The sequence below is a fragment of the Gymnoscopelus braueri genome, assembly GCF_963280865.1.
Source record: "Gymnoscopelus braueri genome assembly, chromosome: 17".
Taxonomy (NCBI): Eukaryota; Metazoa; Chordata; class Actinopteri; order Myctophiformes; family Myctophidae; genus Gymnoscopelus; species Gymnoscopelus braueri.
Genome location: NC_137617.1, coordinates 6163715 through 6184946, shown reverse-complemented (window position 1 = coordinate 6184946; position 21232 = coordinate 6163715). Strand labels below are relative to the sequence as shown.

The 21232-nt window shown below is 40.6% G+C and overlaps 1 protein-coding gene across 1 annotated transcript in view; it reads left to right on the top strand.

Annotated features, from left to right (window-relative positions):
- The window catches only part of LOC308104422 (myosin heavy chain, fast skeletal muscle-like), a gene marked incomplete at its 3' end in the record, with an annotated part of 87207 nt that extends 75814 nt beyond the window's left edge, over positions 1-11393 (top strand). Inside the window, exons 12-40 of the mRNA XM_080454829.1 lie at positions 323-441; positions 1312-1461; positions 1555-1725; positions 2138-2441; positions 2824-2888; positions 3184-3271; positions 3386-3503; positions 3589-3712; positions 3810-3946; positions 4106-4361; positions 4541-4783; positions 5159-5335; positions 5428-5573; positions 5658-5748; positions 5836-6225; positions 7001-7127; positions 7279-7397; positions 7495-7691; positions 8150-8333; positions 8470-8635; positions 8795-8919; positions 9024-9332; positions 9441-9644; positions 9735-9860; positions 9951-10121; positions 10212-10316; positions 10421-10516; positions 11139-11267; positions 11373-11393. Of these exons, the coding sequence (XP_080310955.1) occupies positions 323-441; positions 1312-1461; positions 1555-1725; positions 2138-2441; positions 2824-2888; positions 3184-3271; positions 3386-3503; positions 3589-3712; positions 3810-3946; positions 4106-4361; positions 4541-4783; positions 5159-5335; positions 5428-5573; positions 5658-5748; positions 5836-6225; positions 7001-7127; positions 7279-7397; positions 7495-7691; positions 8150-8333; positions 8470-8635; positions 8795-8919; positions 9024-9332; positions 9441-9644; positions 9735-9860; positions 9951-10121; positions 10212-10316; positions 10421-10516; positions 11139-11267; positions 11373-11393 (4658 nt within the window). The remainder of the gene's footprint in view (positions 1-322; positions 442-1311; positions 1462-1554; positions 1726-2137; positions 2442-2823; positions 2889-3183; positions 3272-3385; positions 3504-3588; positions 3713-3809; positions 3947-4105; positions 4362-4540; positions 4784-5158; positions 5336-5427; positions 5574-5657; positions 5749-5835; positions 6226-7000; positions 7128-7278; positions 7398-7494; positions 7692-8149; positions 8334-8469; positions 8636-8794; positions 8920-9023; positions 9333-9440; positions 9645-9734; positions 9861-9950; positions 10122-10211; positions 10317-10420; positions 10517-11138; positions 11268-11372) is intronic.
- Between the last annotated feature and the right edge of the window lie 9839 nt (positions 11394-21232).

Genomic DNA, 21232 nt, shown 5'->3' with positions numbered 1-21232 from the left:
TGTCAGGTGATAAGAAGTGGCCTGCTCACTCCTCATGCATTGAAGGAAGCATGAGCTCAGTTCGGGGCTCTCCCCAAGCTGGCAGAGGGAGAGTAGTGCCCAGGATTACAGTTTAGGCAATTGGCACTGGGTGAAAAAAATTGGTTATAAAAATCGTGGGATCAAAAAATATGAAAATATATATACTATATACTATTTAGACTGATGATTATGATCCTAGATTACTATCTCTATGCATTTGACGTATTTGAAGTCACACTCTGGATTAAAAGAGTCTGCTAAATGCCTAATTTGTAAATTGCAAATTGTATGAACATTTCAGAGGCTGACAAGATTGGCTACCTGTTGGGTATAAACTCAGCAGAGATGCTTAAGGCGTATTGCTACCCCAGAGTGAAAGTCGGAAACGAGTATGTCACTAAGGGACAAACTGTGCCACAGGTGAGTAAATGACATTGTTCTGATACACACCTTATATTCTCAACACAGCATACCATAAGAACTCTAATATCTTTTTGAGTTGTGTCTTAAATTAGCTTCTGTAGATAAAATGATCTTCCAACATTATTCAATTTCAGTTCTATTTATTTATTTAGTATATGAAGAGAATACAAAATATACCACTCTGCAGAAACATGTGCAGCTCCATGCACCTCTGACACATTTTAACAGTATTGTCATATCTGTAAAACACACACACACGCGCACGCACACGCACACGCACACGCACACACACACACACACACACACACACACACACACACACACACACATTGTGTATCCAACCATACAAACCCACTCAGATCAGCTAACACAGGGAAGCTGTCAGATAGGAACCTTTCCTAAAACTCTATCTCTATCTCCCTTCTGGCTTCCAAACAGTGGAACGAACTCCCCATTGCAGTTAGAACTGCAGATTCACTCCCAATCTTCCGTCGTAATCTCACCTCTGAAGACTCACCTCTGAAGACTTCACCTTAGCCCGTATCACGTTCCCTAGCCTTGACGACCTTGCAGGCTTATGCAAAGGCTAAAATGTCATTTAGATAGCATGTATACAGATGCCAGGTTCATTTGTAGACCTGGCATCCTATAGTTTGTATAGTTTCAATCTAGCCTACAGATTACAGATTTTTTTAAATATTATACTGTTTAGACTTGGTTTACCTATGATCCTAGATTGCTATGCATTTGATGTATTACCTCGTGTTTTCCTTGCTTACTGTAATCGCTCTGGATTAAGAGTGTCTGCTAAATGCCTGAATTCTTAATTGTAAATTGTGTAATTCACACCCCTACCTATGTCCTTAGGTAATGAACTCAGTCGGTGCCTTGGCCAAGTCCCTCTATGAGAAGGAGTTCTTCTGGATGGTCATTAGGATCAACGAGATGCTGGACACCAAGCAGCAGAGAAACTTCTACATTGGTGTGCTGGACATCGCTGGTTTTGAAATCTTTGATGTAAGCATGGACTTCTTTTAAGTTGGAGACTAATTATTTTTGTCACAATTACACAATGACAAGAGATTGGGCTAATGATATTTCCACACACAGTTCAACACCCTGGAGCAGCTGTGCATCAACTTCACCAATGAGAAACTGCAACAGTTTTTCAACCACACCATGTTTGTTCTGGAACAAGAAGAGTACAAAAAAGAAGGCATCCCCTGGGATCTCATTGACTTCGGCATGGATCTGGCTGTCTGCATTGAGCTCATTGAGAAGGTATGTACATGGACTTGGCTGTCTGCATTGAGCTCATTGAGAAGGTATACTAGTATTATTATATTATATTATATTATTTTATTATATATTATTATGGACCTGGCTGTCTGCATTGAGCTCATTGAGAAGATGTACTATTATTATATTAGTGTATATTATCATGGACTTGGCTGTCTGCATTGAGCTAATTGAGAAGGTATATTATATTATAATATAATATAATATAATATAATATAATATAATATAATATAATATAATATAATATAATATTATATAATATTATATAATATTATTATCATGGACTTGGCTATCTGCATATAGCTCATTGAGAAGGTGTACAATTATGTTGTGCTTTAATGGACATGATGTTAATATTGTTTTTGTCATTTTCTCTTTTGTCTCCTTTACAAAGCCCTTGGGCATCTTCTCCATCCTTGAAGAGCAGTGCATGTTCCCAAAGTCTTCAGACAAAACTTTCGCCGAAAAGTTGCTTGACCAGCATCTTGGGAAGAACAAGGCCTTTGAGAAGCCCAAGCCTGCCAAAGGCAAGGGTGAGGCCCACTTCTCCCTTGTCCACTACGCTGGAACTGTGGACTACAGCATCACAGGCTGGCTTGAGAAGAACAAGGACCCCCTGAACGACTCTGTCATTCAGCTGTTCCAGAAGTCTTCAGTTAAACTGCTGGCTGTGTTCTATCCCCCACCTGAGCCTGAAGGTATGTTTATTAATCTATGTGACACCAAACAATGACTCGACAAGGACTGACTGGGGAACAAGACTAGTATACACATGAGGACTGATTACACATGAGATACAGCTTGGGGAGACATGGACATAGAACCATGAAAACTAGAACAAGAACATAACACATAGAAATACAAGACCTAGACAAGACAGGCAAAGTCTGTGACTGTGACTGTGACCCCCCCTCAGCCCCTTTCCCTGCCTGCATGTACCTGTGCTCTCAAGCTCTTGTTCCCTCTATACATTCCTCTCGTCTCCCTTTTATCATGGACATTGTGGGACCTTGGTCGTTGAAAATTTGCTATATAAATAAACGTTTTTTTTAAATGTATGTTTCTAACGAATATAAACAGATAACACAAAGAAGGGAGGAAAGAAGAAGGGTGGTTCCATGCAGACTGTGTCTAGTGCTTTCAGGGTAAGAATATTTATTCATTATTCTTATTATTATTATATTCCTGTAAGAATGACGTATTATTATTATCAACATTAAATCCATGTAAGAAATAGGCACGTCTTTTCATGTTGGAATTAAACAATTTCTGTATCACAAGTTGTGAGCTGGTAGATCAGCATCTTTAAATTATAAAATAAGGCTTAAGTGGTTCATGTATATTTTAGGACAATCTAAATCTGTAAAGTAGCCTAACTAGTATCTAAAGGAGAACGTTTTACTAATAATAAGCCTACTTGGCTCTTTTATGTCTCAATAGGCGAACTTGGGGATGCTGATGACGAACTTGAGGAGCACTCATCCTCACTTTGTGCGTTGCCTAATTCCCAACGAGTCCAAGACTCCAGGTAAACACAGCAAATACAAATGTAAACAATGATTGTGAGGTGGTAATTTAATGAAACTTGGCCAGTGTGTAGCTATGTTGACCTAATAATAATAATGGAGTAACACCTTTACAGGCCTGATGGAGAATTTCCTGGTCATCCATCAGCTAAGGTGTAACGGTGTGCTGGAGGGCATCAGAATCTGTAGAAAGGGCTTCCCAAGCAGAATCCCATATGCTGACTTCAAGCAGAGGTATTCATTCCTTTTTCCAGCAGCTTTTATTTCCAAACCCATTAACGGGAGGCACGCAAAATAACCATGAACTTCTGAAAAACAGGTACAAAGTATTGAATGCCAGCGCATGTCCCGAAGGCGCGTTCATGGACAACAAGAAAGCCTCTGAGAAGCTGCTTGGGTCCATTGATGTTCCCGTTGATGAGTACAAGTTTGGACACACCAAGGTAAACACACTGTGAACCTGGTTTAACATTATCAAGAGAGGACTAAAAGTTGATTTTACAGTTCTTTTAGTTACAGTGTTTGTAACATTGTGTTCAGGTGTTCTTCAAAGCTGGTCTGCTGGGTACGCTGGAGGAGATGCGAGATGAAAAGCTGTTTGCTCTGGTCACCATGACTCAGGCTCTCGCACGAGGTTACCTCATGAGGAAGCAGTTTGTTAAGATGATGGCTACCAGGTACTTTGAAACCATCATTTATTCAATATTTATTATCAATTTGTAAGTACACTTACTGTTCAATACAATTTTGTTATAGTGTAAAATCACTATAATAAAAGCGTATAATTCTTCTATCACTGTCCACAATCATGACACACTTCAACCGTTTTTCCACAGAGACGCCGTTTTCACCATCCAGTTCAACCTCCGCTCGTTCGTCGCTGTGAAGCACTGGCCATGGATGAAGGTCTACTACAAGATCAAGCCTCTTCTGCAGAGCGCTGAGACTGAGAAGGAACTGGCCAACATGAAGGAGAACTACGAGAAGATGACGACTGACCTCTCTACTGCCCTGGCCAAGAAGAAGGACCTAGAGGAGAAGATGGTGGCTCTGATACAGGAGAAAAATAACCTTTCCCTGGCAGCATCATCAGTAAGCAGGCTAAACAGGACATTTTGCAAGTCCCTCCCTCAGATCACAAAGCTGTGCTTTCTCACACTATGCTCCCTAAGAGGCTGTACCCCCCAACAGGCAACTGCAAAAGTACGTCTTGACCAGAACAAATGCTGACATGCTTGTGTGTTTTATTTTTATTTTTCATTGACCACTAGGGAGATGAAGCATTGAATGATGCTGAGGAGAGATGTGAGGGTCTTATTAAAAGTAAGATCCAGTTGGAGGCAAAGCTCAAAGAGACGACTGAGAGACTGGAGGACGAGGAGGAGATCAACGCTGAACTGACCGCCAAGAAGAGGAAGCTGGAGGATGAATGCTCCGAGCTCAAGAAGGACATTGATGACCTGGAGCTCACCTTGGCCAAAGTGGAGAAGGAGAAGCACGCCACTGAAAACAAGGTATAGATTATACACTCTCTGGGGTTTTATCAAGTTAGTAGTCGTTGCTGTCGGGCAGAAACCTCCTATCTCCATATTTAAACCTTTTGTGTTTTTTGTAAATTAACGTCCTACTTGATCATACTACAGCGTCACACACACACACACACACACACACACACACACACACACACACACACACACACACACACACACACACACACACAATAGCAGATCTGCAAGCTTGTCGATCTGCTACTTTTGCTATTTGTGCAATAATGATCTATTCCATGACAACTAATTATGTTCTGCTTATATCAGGTGAAGAACCTGACAGAGGAGATGGTCTCTCAGGATGAAGGACGTATTAACACTGTCTATGTTGGGTTCATTTAGGTGAAGAACCTGACCGAGGAGATGGCCTCTCAGGATGAGGGACTTGCTAAGCTGACTAAGGAGAAAAAAGCCCTCCAAGAGGCACATCAGCAGACCCTGGATGACCTGCAGGCAGAGGAAGACAAAGTCAACACTCTGACCAAGGCCAAGACCAAGCTGGAACAACAAGTTGATGATGTGAGTTTTACCAAAGGGAATTGGATGTTTGGAACACATTATGTTTATTGTTTCACTGAATTATGATGTACAACTCATTTATCATTGTGCAGCTGGAGGGTTCTTTGGAGCAAGAGAAGAAGCTCCGCATGGACCTGGAGAGAACCAAGAGAAAGCTGGAGGGTGATCTGAAACTGGCCCAGGAATCCATAATGGACCTGGAAAATGACAAGCAGCAGTCTGACGAGAAGATAAAGAAGTAATGTGGACCAACAATATGAAATGTCTTGGAGAGAAACAACCTGCAGAATGACACTAAAATATGATGTGCTGTGTTCCACAGGAAGGACTTTGAAGTAAGCCAACTTCTGAGTAAGATTGAGGATGAACAATCTCTGGGGGCTCAGCTACAGAAGAAGATCAAAGAACTCCAGGTATTTTTATGTTCTGTAAAATCATTAATAATAAGTAAGAGTGAAGTATTACTTTCAGATGTTAATCTAACATCATTAATTTGAAAGGCTCGTATTGAAGAACTGGAAGAAGAGATCGAGGCGGAGCGTGCCGCTCGTGCCAAGGTGGAGAAGCAGAGAGCTGATCTCTCCAGGGAACTTGAGGAGATCAGTGAGAGGCTTGAGGAGGCTGGAGGAGCCACCGCTGCTCAGATAGAGATGAATAAGAAGCGTGAGGCTGAGTTCCAGAAGCTGCGTCGTGACCTTGAAGAGTCCACCCTGCAGCATGAAGCCACTGCCTCTGCTCTCCGTAAGAAACAGGCTGACAGCGTGGCTGAACTGGGTGAACAGATCGACAACCTCCAGAGAGTCAAGCAGAAACTGGAGAAGGAGAAGAGTGAATACAAGATGGAGATCGATGACCTGTCCAGCAACATGGAGGCTGTTGCTAAGGCAAAGGTATGATGGAATACCTGTGCATAATATAATTATTGAGATTCATTTACATTTTGCCTTTATTTATTCAGAAACGTCATTTGAGTGCAAGCTCTCTTTTCCAATGACGCCCTGATTACAGTACACATAGCATAACATTAAACAAAATAAATGACAAGATAACAGACATTTCAGATATTCAAAGAATGCAAGTACAAACAGATCTCAGAGTATTTCTCACAAACTGCTTAAAGCGATCGAGTGAAATGAAAATCTCCAATTTGAAAACAGTTCCACGTGTGGGGCATAGTAGTGAAAGGCAGTCTTACCCAGTTCAGATTTAACTGTGGGAATGTTTAAAACAAAGTAATCTTGTTGATTGGTGATTGCATACTCTAAATGTTCATATGTTGTTAAGATAATAAGGCAATTTCTTAACCACTTAAAACCATTATCCGTATTGTGGTAATGCGTCGCTTTGTGAGCTTGTCGTTCGGCTATTTTCAGCAAAAGCTTTCCCAACATTAACAGAAAACGGAAAAGACACTTGTCCTGAGGGACTCCGTTCAACCATATGGGGTTTAAGTGGTTAAGTAAGGCTTTGTAGTTAAAAACAGTGCAGTGATGTTCTCTCCTCATAGCTGATGATGGCCAACCCAGTGATGAGTAAGGAAACCATATCCAGTTATAAACAGGAGGGTTGAATGACAGACTGCATCAAGTGGCTTTACTGTTCAAATCAAAGCAATGAACCAATCAGAAAAAAGGATGATTGAATATGTCCAATGTTCATTTACAGGGAAATCTTGAGAAGATGTGCCGCACCCTTGAGGACCAACTTAGTGAAATCAAGGCCAAGAGTGATGAGAACGTTCGCCAGATCAATGATATTGGAGCTCAGAGAGCAAGACTGTTGACAGAGAACGGTAAATGTTCATCTTAAAGTCTACTTTGTCTACATGGTTTGTCGATGGTACTTGAGCAAATAATTAGAGATGATGCTTTGATCAACAGTTATCCTGGGATGTTGATGATTTGTTTGAAATGTTTGAAACGAATATTCAAATTTCTAACTAGGTGAGTTTGGTCGTCAACTGGAGGAGAAAGAAGCTCTGGTCTCACAGCTCACCAGAGGCAAGCAGGCCTTCACTCAGCAGATTGAGGAATTGAAGAGACTCAATGAAGAGGAGGTTAAGGTGAGGAACAGACCCCCCCCCCCTTTTTAGGCCTAGTTCTATATTTTTTTGTAATTTAATTCAGCTGACATTTTTTTTGTCCATTTTCTATTGACAGGCAAAGAATGCCCTTGCTCATGCTGTGCAATCAGCTCGCCATGACTGTGACCTTCTGAGGGAGCAGTTTGAGGAGGAACAGGAAGCCAAGGCGGAGCTGCAGCGTGGAATGTCCAAGGCCAACGCTGAGGTGTGTCAGTGGAGGAGCAAGTATGAGACTGATGCTGTCCAACGCACTGAGGAGCTGGAGGAAGCTAAGTAAGTCATCAGTGTTGTAAACCAGTGTTTCTCAAACCTTTTGGTGTGAATGACCCCCAAATTGATACATATATTTGGCTGCGTACCACCCTCTCCAAAGGTTTTGTGCTAGGGACACCCAGAAGAGAAGATTTATATTAAAATATATTCCAAATTATTCTAAATTTCCAAAAAGAATCCATGAAAATGGCACAAGCTCGCAGTGTGGCACGAATTAAGTGACGCGTGGTGAGCTTGTGGATCTACTATTTTTAAAAAGCCAACATATAAATGGATAAAGTGTTTAAAATGATTTTGATATTAAAATAAACTACTTTTGCTGGGGACCCCCTGGCTCCCAAGGACTCCTGGGGTCCCCGGACTCCACTTTGAGAACCAATGTTTTACACTGTCAGGCACCACTCACTATGCAAAATATTGACAACATTAATTTGATTCCATTCAACACTGATCAACAGGAAGAAGCTAACCCAGCGTCTGCAGGAGGCTGAAGAGCAAATCGAAGCTGTGAATTCCAAGTGCGCCTCTCTGGAGAAAACCAAACAGAGACTCCAGGGTGAAGTGGAAGACCTCATGATTGATGTGGAGAGGGCCAATGGTCTGGCTGCCAACCTTGACAAGAAACAGAGGAACTTTGATAAGGTGCTTTGACACTCTTTATGTTTAAACAAAAATATTTCTTGCCTCATTAAAGTGTGTTAAATGACACATCTTTACAAATCATGTGCAGGTCCTTAAAGTGGGGTAAATGACACATTTCATTACAAATGCTGTGCAGGTCTTGGCAGAATGGAAGCAGAAGCATGAAGAGGGTCAGGCAGAACTGGAAGGAGCTCAGAAAGAGGCTCGTTCTCTCAGCACTGAGTTGTTTAAGATGAAGAACTCCTACGAGGAGTCTCTGGACCAACTGGAGACCATGAAGCGTGAGAATAAGAACCTGCAACGTGAGTCTTTCTCTACAGTCTACATCATTCTTTTAATAACAGTGAGAAAAAAACATGTTAAAGATCAGTTGTGGATCAGGCTACAACTTTTTTCAAATGCAAATACAGAATAGTTGCTGATTGGAAAGTTCCTCATTCATTATTTTCAATAAACTGCAGAGGAGATCTCAGACCTGACTGAACAGATTGGTGAGACTGGAAAGAACATCCATGAGCTGGAGAAATCCAAGAAACAGACGGAGACAGAGAAGTCAGAGATCCAGACAGCCCTGGAGGAAGCTGAGGTAAAACTTTCATCAATTGTCTATATCTTCGATTTATATCAATACTTTTTATATTAAAACAGTGTAGCTGTATATGATGTAACATTTTGATCCTTACATTTTAGGGTACTCTGGAGCACGAGGAGTCCAAGATTCTTCGTGTCCAGCTGGAGCTCAACCAGATCAAGGGTGAGGTCGACAGGAAGCTGGCAGAGAAGGATGAAGAGATGGAGCAGATCAAGAGGAACAGCCAGAGAGTGATTGACTCCATGCAGGGCACTCTGGACTCTGAGGTCAGAAGCAGAAACGATGCCCTGAGAATCAAGAAGAAGATGGAGGGGGACCTGAACGAGATGGAGGTTCAGCTGAGCCATGCCAACCGCCAGGCTTCTGAGGCCCAGAAGCAGCTGAGGAACGTCCAGGGACAGCTTAAGGTGCAAAACATATTAGTTAGACACATATTCAAACAATGGAACTGCACTGAACAAATCACATTCTGATGTTTCTCTTAACGTGACCTCCTCAAATGTGATTTATTTTAGGATGCCCAACTGCACCTTGACGATGCTCTCAGAGGCCAAGAAGATGTGAAGGAGCAAGGTTCCATGGTGGAGCGTAGGAATGGCCTCATGGTTGCTGAGATTGATGAGCTGAGAGTGGCTCTGGAACAGACAGAGAGAGGCCGCAAAGTGGCTGAGCAAGAACTGGTAGATGCTAGTGAGCGCGCTGGACTGTTGCACTCTCAGGTACGCAAATCAGAAAAAAATCTATATTCAGAATTTCAAAAAGATTTACATAATGCTTACTTACATTGTTCAACTGAATCTTTATTTTAGAACACAAGCCTTTTGAACACCAAGAAGAAGATTGAGGCTGACCTGATCCAGGTCCAAGGTGAAGTGGACGACAGTGTTCAAGAAGCAAGGAATGCTGAGGAGAAGGCTAAGAAAGCCATCACTGATGTAAGTTAGGATGCCCTACCCTTATCTATTAGATATCCTCATGTCATGCTTCATATTAACATACAATACAATGCAAACATGACTTTTCAGGCTGCTATGATGGCTGAGGAGCTGAAGAAGGAGCAGGACACTAGTTCTCACCTGGAGAGGATGAAGAAGAACCTGGAGATCACAGTCAAGGACCTGCAGCACCGTCTAGATGAGGCTGAGAACCTGGCTATGAAGGGAGGCAAGAAGCAGCTCCAGAAACTGGAGGGCAGGGTAAGATGCAGTTTACTTCAACACAGCTTATAGTCTATAGATGATGACATAAGAAGACATAACCTCATAATGTACAATTCAATTGTGAAGGTGCGTGAGCTGGAGGCAGAGGTTGAAGGTGCACAGAGAGGCGGAGCCGACGCTATTAAAGGTGTCCGCAAGTACGAGAGGAGAGTGAAGGAGCTGACATACCAGGTACTGTATACCATGTTCACTTTAATGACCATCATGCCTCTGACAAAATGAATAGATTGCATGAGCTTACAACTATGAATGTTATGAATTCACTCTAACTTTAGACTGAAGAGGACAAGAAGAATCTTGGCAGGCTTCAGGATCTGGTAGACAAGCTGCAGATGAAGGTGAAGGGCTACAAGAGACAAGCTGAGGAAGCGGTAAGACAAACAAACATGGTGATGAATTTTCACTTGTGGCTGCCATGGGCATAGTACGGTTGGCATAGTAGTGTAACTAAGACATAATAGGAATCAGTTATGTAAAAAAATAATGCTGGTATTATGTGAAGATGACAAACAGCAGAGAATGTTTCAGTGTCCACCTCGCTGCTATCCACGAGTGGCACATGGAATCTCTATATTGCTGTGCTTTTGCGGTATGGTATGGCATCGGCACCGCTGGGAAGCTGTTACTGTAACACGGGTGCTGAAAAGAAAGGCAAGCTGTTCCACAACAATGCACACACTGCAGACGCAGGCTGTGTGTTTCAGGCAAAATGGTAAAATGTCGTCCAAAGTGGACTATAGAAAGCAATAGAGTTTGTTTCCTCTAAGCTGCGATTTTTCGCTCGGAGTGCCAAACCAGAACAAGAACACAGCCATGATCGCGCCGTTCCAATGAAAACTTGTCCATGCTCATTCATGTGGTCCCACGGCACTCATGAACATGGGCCATTGTATTAGCAACAACCACATTTTACAATTTCCTGAAATGTACTTGTTTGGATTATAATTGCAAGACCTTCTTTTCAAATATTGAACCATCTGTATCATATTGTAGGAGGAATCAGCCAACACTCACCTGTCCAAGTGTAGAAAGGTTCAGAATGAGCTGGAGGAGGCTGAAGAGCGTGCTGACATTGCTGAATCCCAGGTTAACAAGATGAGAGCCAAAGGTCGTGACGCCAAGGTAAATACGTGTGCAATCTGAAGGTTTATTAAGATGATTATCTTTAACTAAGATTTAACTAAAGATTAGTGTTGAATATCTAATTGTATATTTCTATGTTTACAGGGAAAAGATGCTGCTGAATAAGTTCTCCAATTCAAGTCACAATAAAAAGTCATAAAATATGACCCAATGTATTTAATAAAGATGGCAACAAAATCATTTTGTTTCATTGTCTCGTCAATCACTTTTTATTGTCAGGTTTTTCAGATTATTCTGGTTCCAACTCACTTGTCTGCTATTTTGTAAACCCATTGCAAAGTAAAAAAAAAAATAACTAGAAAAAGTGCTCCTCAGCACAGGTGTCCGCCAGGTCAGGTAGGTTATTGTGGCCTCCTGGTGGCGCTGTAATAGGCCAATGTGAAAAGGGTGCCATTTCTTCTTAGGCCTTGCACGGCAATCGGACACTGTATTCCAGATTTGAGGCATTTTGTTCAATTTTTTTGTTCTTGATAAATTAGACCTGCTGGTGGCGCTATAACAGGCCAATGTTAAAAGGGTGGCATTTGCTCCTCAACATAGTGTGAATGTGCGTGCAAAGTTTGACCGTAATCGGATGCTGCGTTCATGATTTGCGGCATTTTGTTCAAAACAAGCCACTACTGCAAATAGCCCGGAGGGAATTCAGAAAAATCGTGACAAGTTTTAGATTTTTGGCTTGCTGTTAGGTATAGGCATAAGGTTTTCATAAACCATCGTAAGCAAGTTGGGATCACCCCCTAGTGGTCTGTTTCCAATTAATCCAATATTAGATAGGTTAGTATATGATTGAAACCCCAAATAATTTATAGAAGGTATTTTCAATGGATTCTGTTACTATTGGGTATGCTAAATAACACCAAAAAAAATCTAGGAACATCAAACTTCTGGAAAGGCATCGTTTTCAAGATGGCACATATTCCACCCAGCTTATAGGCATTTTAAGCTCCTGGCATTTTAAGCTCCCGCCATCTTGAAAATGATGTCTTTACAGGAGTTTGATTTTCCTATTGTTTTCAAATCAGCCTCATGGTGGCGCTATAAAGGCAGTTTTGCATTTTTAACTATAACTGCACCGATCTACATGATACTTTGCACGCACACTCCCTAGAGGCCAAGGAAAAACATCTGCCCTGCATTTTTCACATTTGCCTTTCATAGCGCCACCAGGAGGCCGACTTATGTAAAACACATTTTTGGATATTAAGCCTTCAGATTTTATCCAAATTTCACGCAAATCGGTAGACATGATCTCTAGAGTCATGTGATCAAGATGGATCTGTTTTCATATTCCATCCTGATTGCCTAAGATTGACATCTAAAGTTTGCAGGAGTGGCCCGTTTTGAACAATATGCCACAAATCATGAACGCAGCGTCCAATTTCGGTGGAACTTTGCACGCACATTCGCACTACGTTGAAGAACAAATGCCACCCTTTTAACATTACCCTACTATAGCGCCACCAGGAGGCCGATTTTTGCAACACTTTTCTTTTTTATATTACTCCTGCAAAACATCATGCAAATCGGTACACATGATCAGGGGTGCACATAACTGGGACTGCGGGGACAGGAATTTACTTCCTGAAGCCACACTCACACAGTCACGGTGATGCGCGCGTCCGCCCCATACATACCCATGGGCGGAGGCGGAGGGGGAGGGGACGCATGCTGCACATGTGTGAGTGTGGCCTCGAATCCTAACACAGCGCACACAACAAGCTGCTGGCTTACATGCACTCGTCACCGATGATGAACGCATCCTGATGTGGTGCAAAATATGCCGTGAACATCTCAATCTGGCGGATAAAAGCAGCGCCTTTTATACAGGGATAAAGAATTTCAGTCACCCAGCTTTTGATAAGCACGAGAAAAGCAAAGAGCACATCAACATAGTGCAAACAATTGATAACAGGAGCAGCCAGGATCGGAGTCGCCCTCTTGACGAGGCTTGGAGTTAATGTCGGGAGTGCTAATCATTAACAAGAAGCGGGGTCCCGCATCATGCAAACCATTGCACAGACAAGTTATCCATGTATCCCTCTTTTATGTGTCGCAGTAAAATGTATTTATAGTATTTCTTTATTTGGTGCGCACCAAGTAACATATCCAGGTAGGTTTGTTTCCCTGCCCCTATCCCTGTTTTTTTCGACAGGCAGGTCTTCGGGTGAATTTCACCCAACGTTAGTGATAGAGGGTAGAAACAAATCCCATACTGCCACAATGGTCAGCTGATGCAATTAGACTGTGCCTTCACTGGACAAGGCTCACATGTCACAGGAATGGGTGGACCAAAGGAAAAGTTCTCAGCTCCATTATTTATTTATTTTTATATCTTTTTAACAATAGCCAAAAAAAAAAAAATCCAAACAAGCTGTGAGTTTGTAGATCTGCTATCTAAGAAAAATCACTTCACTAAATTAGATTTTCTTGATTTTATTCATGAAATACTTTTGAAAAATGTTGTTTTTAGTTGATGAAAACTCGTGATTTTTTGGGGTTTAAACTTTTAAAGAAAAAAAGGAGGGATATTTACTGACGACACATAAAAATGTGTACACGACCCAAGGGCTCACTGTTTGGGAAACTATGATGTAGATGATGCGAGCACTGCTTGGAAACAGCTTGTGTTTATATGTGCAAGCCTAGGTCATGTTCATAAGTGAGAGGCCTGCAGATTGCAGGAATGACCAAGCCACGAGCTAAGGCATTGGCTAATTTCTGTTCAGTGTATGTGATAATTGCCAGTCGCCACATATGGAGGAGACGATGCTTACTGTACACTTGTTGAGTTTCCCAAGTTTGTGCATGTACTATTGTTTGTGTGCAAGAATTTCTTGATAATGTGAACGCAAATAAAGATGTTGACTAACTCAGTCCTTGCTGTCCTAGTCTAGTCTTCTTTGTCTTGTCCTATGTTTTTTCCCCCCTTGTTCTCTTTCTTCGGACTGCGCCCCATCAGGTGTCACAGGTCAAAATGAGTCTTACAAAGCATTCCTCAGCTGTTGCAGGAGTCAGCAGTTGGAGGAGAGAGGACTATTTATATAGCACAGTATATTATTTGAGTTCATATTAAATATTTACTTCTCAGAAATCCTCGACACCCCGGGCCAGCTGTGGGTGCACAAATACCGAACCTATGAACCTACATTATATGAGTAAAGCAGCTGTGGGGAGGGCTCATTCACTGGACCTTTTCAGGGGCCCAGCTAGTTCTGTGGTCAGCCCTTTTTGATTGATTGAATACTTTATTAATACAATCATTAACAGTACAGGTAGTACAGTCAGAGGTTATGCCATATAGTCTATTCATCATTGTGTTTAGGTCATTTTAGTATCTGCTTGATTTGATAGGCAAGCTATGACAATCTTGGACTATATCAGCTGTTTGAGAGAGGCTGTGTGTGTAAATACATTACATAGTATGTTAATTAATCATGTAATGCTACAATGTTATGCTGAAATGAAATGTGATGAGTACAAGGAATGAAAATGACATTATGTGAGCCACTTGTTTATTGGATGACATTAGGGGGGCAAAGGCCAAACCTTAATCCCAGCCAAACATGTCAGACATGCCTACATACAAAGTATGTATAAGTAAGCTATTAGCAGCAAATCTTACTGTCACCAAGTGAATAAACTTGTCACCAAGTGAAGAAACCAGTCACCCTCCCAGTTATATAGATTATTTTTATGCAGTCAACAGTGATCAAATCTTATAGCCACTAAAAACAAGTTCACCTCAAATACAAAGGCCTACCAAGTATGGGGTTAATGTTGGAAGGAATGTAGGAATGTTTTAAATAGTTTTACGACGATAGGTGATACTATTGCAATGTCAATTCATGGGGGGAGGGGGTTGAGGGGTGGTTTGTTATGTGGGGGGTGAAGGGTGTTATTGTCATCAAAATATACTTAGAGTAGCGCAGTAAAAGTACTCCGATTTTCCAAATATTGTTTGCTTTTTCAAAAACAGCAGATCTACAAGCTCACAACACGTCATATTGTATATCAGCTTTTTTCAAATAGCCAAAGCATTAAGTGGTTAATCTATGTTTTGTATAATACAATCTGCAAAGTAACAAGTAACTAAAGCTGTCAAATGCTGTAATTGTAGTGGAATAGAAGTAACAAAAATGTAAAGTAAAGTAAAAGTATCTCAACATTGTAGGCTACTATGCATTGTAAGCACTGCACATTATTGTATAGTACTTGAGTAAATGTACTTAGTTACTTTGCACCACTTTTACAGGCTAAGCCAGGGGGGGGGGTCTGTTGATTTTAGTGACCCCAGCTAAGGCACATACCACTTACACTAATGCAGACCAATGAATAGTCATAGGTTGTGGGGTTTGCCTGGCTAGGTTAGTAGTATTGCATGTGTAACAGGGGAGACCTCTCCCCTTCAGGGATCTGTGTCCTTGCCCCTTGATGACCTTTACCCTTCACTACATGGTACTCAATCATTACAGGCCCCTCTCCTGGTTTGTTTCGCCAGCATAAGTTGATCCTATTCGTCATTTTGTAGTCCGACGTCACTTCCGGGTCCAAGAGGCACCAAGCGCCGTCCACTCTTCATTGTAAAAAAACATGTCGGAACCCATAAATCTTTTTACAATAACCTCCTTTTTCAGAAATGAACCATTGAGGGTTACAAAGGGTCTTAATGCTAATATCATAGACAGTAAAAAGTAGGCTAATATATATATTTATTATATATGATTAATATCATTATTTTAATATTTATTTTTTATATTTATATATATATATATATATATATATATATATATATATATATATATATATATATATATATATATATATATATATATATATATATAATAACCATTTTATATATATATAATAACCATTTCCTCTTCTCTTTGTCGTGTTGTGTGTTGACCTGGTCGCTGTGAAACACACTCTGGATGCCAAAGCAGAACCTCTGCCCCACATTTTTCAGATCAGACTGTCGTAGCGCCACCATGAGGCCGACCTTTGCAAAACAATTTTTTTGATTACTCCGACAGAGTTTGTCCAAAGTATATCTAGAGTCATGTGATCAACACGGATCTGTCCAATTTTCCTTATTCCATCCTGATTGGCTATGATTGGCTTCCAAAGTTTGCAGGATTGGTTCGTTTTGAACAAAATGCCTCAAATCGTGAACGCAGAATGCGATTTCCGTAAAATTTTCCACGTAGATTCCCACTTTCCCGAGGAAGAAAAAGAAATGCCACTTAAAAACGTTTAAATCACCCTCATGGTGGCGCTATAACAGGCCCATTCACGTTTTTACCTATAACTGCACCGATCTGCGTGAAACTTTGCACACAAACTCCCTACAGGCCAAGGAAAAACCTTTGCCCTGCATTTTTCACATCTGTCTTTTAGAGCGCCACCAGGAGGCGGACTTTTGTAAAACACATTCTTTGGTACTGTGCACCGCAAATCGGTACACAGTACCTCTATAGTCATGTGATCAAGATGGATGTGTCCGGAATTTCATATTCCATCCTAATTGGCTAATATTGGCTTCCAAAGTTTGCAGGATAGGTCCGTTTTGAACAAAATGCCTCAAATCATGAACGCAGTGCGATTTTTGCACGCACATTCCCATTAGGCCGAGGAAGAAATGCCACCCTTTTCACATTGGCCTGTTATAGCGCCACCAGCAGGTCTAATTTAGCAAAACACATTGTTGGAACAAAATGCCTCAAATCATGAATGCAGTGTCCGATTGCCGTGAAAGGCCTAAGAAAAAATGACACCCTTTTCAAATTGGCCTATTATAGCGCAACCAGGAGGCCATAATAACCTACCTGAACTGGTGGAGACTTGTGCTCCGAGGAGCACTCTTTCTAGTTTTATTCTCAGATCTGTTAAAACAGCGAGGGACACAGCACTGCGCATATTGGGAAAACACACACTTGGACCCGGAAGTTGTTCTGACGGGCGCATACGTCACAGCTTAACAACAGAATAATTCTCAGGCTCGCTCTCTGCATTGGTGTGCACACCATGCAACAAGAACTGATAAAGGCTCTGTGCATTTAACTTTAGTCACAGTTTCCTGAAGGTAGCATACCCATTTCCTGTTTGGTTCATTTTACTGAACCAGTGCTATACTGAATTAATCAGTATAGCACAGATATAGTAGTTATATAGGGTGTAGGTCAAGCCTCTATACATTACAACAACAGATATTTGCAATATGGCCCAATTTAGTCTCTAAGACACAAATGTTTCATTTTAGGTTTAAAAGTAGAACATGGACATTTTATTTGAAATATGACTTCCATTGCTCTGTTTAACTTTTTGAAAGTAACTAAGTACATTTACTCAAGTACTGGAGTATTTCCAATGTTCTGTACTTAACTTCTAAATATTTCAAAAACTACAAAACATTTCAAAATGGCATGAACAAGTGCAAGATTCCTCAGTAAGCTGATTTTGTTTACAGTTTGAATGGAGTTTCTAGGTGGAAGTATGTAGGACTAGTAGTGTGGAAAAGTTTTAGTACGATACTATAAATAGTGTGTGTGTTCGCTGCTGCTGCAGCGAGCCCACATTTTCTTGAATCACACCCCAGAATGTATCAGTTTCAGTGATTCCAATTATATATGTGAGATCAAAGAGTTGACTGGACAGAAATAAACAATGCACAACCATGTTTTATAAATGTTTCTAATTCACTCTCACATGTATTCATTACTTTTTTCCCCTTTACTATGTACCAGTCGTGTCATAATTAAGGAGTGACACAAATAAACAATACGAAAAAAGGGACACAATTATTTCACATCAAACTTTTATTTTGGTAATGCCTCCAGTCATACAGGTTGATTATTTTATTGGTGGTGACACCGATTCAACCTTGTTTCGAAAAATGAATATTTCGATCAATTGCCTCGTTATAATCATGTACTCATATCACAAACAGTGGTTTAAATTCATGTGAATTAACTATAAATATACATTGTTACTAGCAGATTATGATTGTAGTGCAAATAGGGGTAATTTAGTGATTAATCATGATTAAATGAATATCAATTAAATTATATATCACCTGTTAATTAATACAGATCAGTCTCATTATACTCTGAAGGATTTTACATTCTTGGCTGAGGCAGGGTCATAGATCATCCAGCAATATACAAAAATACAAACAACTTTTATTTCTAATCAAGGAAGTTTATTGACTAAAATGCACATGCCATAGGCAGTATGAATGATCCAATACAGCCATACAAGATGTTATTTCTGCTGTGGTCCCTGATTAGAACTACCGTATTGCTACCGATTAGTGCTACCGTAAATATGGTATATTAATTGTTGTGAGCTCATAGACAGAAAGAGATAGAGAGAGGGGAAGGTAGGTGAGGGCTGAAAAGAAATAGAGACAGCCTAAAACACTAGTTTAAAGAGTCAATAAGTTGATGAAAACAGGCCTAATATACAATTCAGATGATGGGAACATAGACCTTTAATTGACAGGGGTAACTTCTCAAGTAGCGTTCTGGGGCTGTTGATCTTTGTCGCCTGCCGATGCAGTAATATAAAACTAGATGACACTAAAACAAGACAAGGGGAGGATTCGGCATACAAACGTAGATAAGACAAGACCAGACTAGACAAGACTGAGTCTTAGGCATGAGGAGATGGTCATTTATTGTCCATCCCAAATACCATGTGAAGAGAGACATCTGAGCCCACAACAAACTAACGTATTAACTCAATCTATAGTTAATTTCCTTACAAGGATGTATTCATTATATTTAATATTCTCCCACTGTAGTGTCACACATTTGGTTCCTGTTTAGAAAGAATTGGAAATATAATGAATAGTCTAAATGATAATAAAAATCACACCCAGTGTGAAGTGGGCGGTGTGGTCACAGTGGTCATCACAGTGATGGAAGTTCACTTAAAGAAAAGTAATATTTCTGTGAAGTGGGTGGTGCTATTTATTAACAATAAACAATAAATAAACAATGGTTGGTCCACAATGGGTGATTCACTTTAAAAAAACAATAAATGTGTTTTTTTTAAGTGCATGGTCCTATTTATAGGGATATGCACATGTGTCATGTGTTTCACTAGCCAATCACAGTCCTGAATAGAGTCAGCCAATAAAGTCAGCCAATCATATTACAGCTAGCATTGAATGTGTAGGGGTTAGGGGTGTACAATGGTGGCCAATCACGGTGCAGGGTTAGGGGAGTACAATGGTGGCCAGTGATTTGCATTGAATGTGTAGGGGTTAGGGGTGTAGGGGGGTACAATGGTGGCTAATCACAGTGCAGCGAATGTCGATGTCCAAACCTCACATGTAGGGGCGGTTGCACCGCCCAAAAATGTACCTTCATGCATAAGTGAGAGTATGATAGAGTAAGTTAAAGTATATTTAATCACACTTGAATGTTACAAATATATCAGCAAGCTTACACAGTAGGACGCGTAATAACCACTTGTTTATTATGGATAATAACTATGAACGTATGAAATAAACTCTGTCTCCAGTCTTTGAGGTGACCTCAAGGTCGATGACCTCAAGGTCATAGGTCGCAGGCCATTTGGTTGGAAGCGGAGCTCTACCTGTGACAGCTAACTGTCACCACCTGCAAATCATGGCTAATTTGCAGTTTAAATCTGTCCCAAGTTTTTGTCCTGATGTCAAGTTTCCATTTCAGCAACGTTGTCACTCCTAGACAGTGGGTCTAGGAAACTCTGTGTGTATGTGTGTGCACATCAGTATATCTGTGCGTGCACGCGTGTGTGTGCGGTTCACGTAGTCTATAGGGTGTTTAAAAGGAGCTGTTAGGGGCATTTGACCTCTGGGGTCAACCTTCTCCTTGGCAATGCTCCTCCATATTATGCTTGTGGAGTTGTGTTCATATGCATCAGCAAAAATAGAGGCCCAGTTTGGATCAGAGAATGGTTTGATCATAGTGGAAAAATCAATTGATAAACCCCACCATAGTTATTACATAATGCATTATAGACATGGGCTTCATAGGAAGTGTTACCCGATTTTCTGGAACATCTACAGCATGAAGTAAATTAATGGAAAATTAATTTAAATAACTACATTCATTTAAACGTAATTCATGGCAATGAATTACGTTAAAATCTTTACACACTGCATACACAATCACAGCTTTCGAAGAGAAGCTGAATCTGTGCTAATGACTAGGACTGATATGGCCCTTTAAGAAGCCAAATGTCTGTTGCCTTCAACTGTGTGATACATAGGACCACAATGGAAACAATTCCCCAGGACTTTTTTGTGTTTTCCTTATAGCCTTAATGTCTGAGTGTATCTTGTGCTGTTTACATTTCTGACTAATAAAGTATTCAATCAATCAATCAATCACTTGTTTTGTTTGAGATTCAGTGTAAATGGTCGTGAATCAACTGCTGACATCCCACCTTGGTTCTCATTCGTCACTGAACTGTCAATCTGGCTAAATTGATTAATTCATTTCGCTGTGGGAAGGATGGGCGTCTACAAGTGACCGCAGCCTCTGGTCTGAGAGGCACGAGGAGAGAGAAAAAAAAAGTCTGGCATGTGGTTGGTCTAATCTTCTTGATTACAGTAAAAAGAACACACTTAAAATGACACATTAAAAATATATATATAAAACCTACTTTACATCAGATTATTCAAAGCATTACTTGTGTCTCATCTGAGTAAAAATGATGATACATTTGTGTCCACGGTGGTCTAAATGACTGTAAAAGGCACGTTGAGGTGAGTAAAATCAAGCCATGTCAAGCTAGCAGCAATGTTTAACAATAGTAGTTTAACCTTTAAAAAATGGGAGGGGAGTGTCTGATTAAAAGAATATCAAATATCGAAATAATGCATCAAGCAACTTCAAAACTGTCTGGGGTACACAATTTTGTCTTAGGTAATATTTGACTATTTGTGAAATGGGACA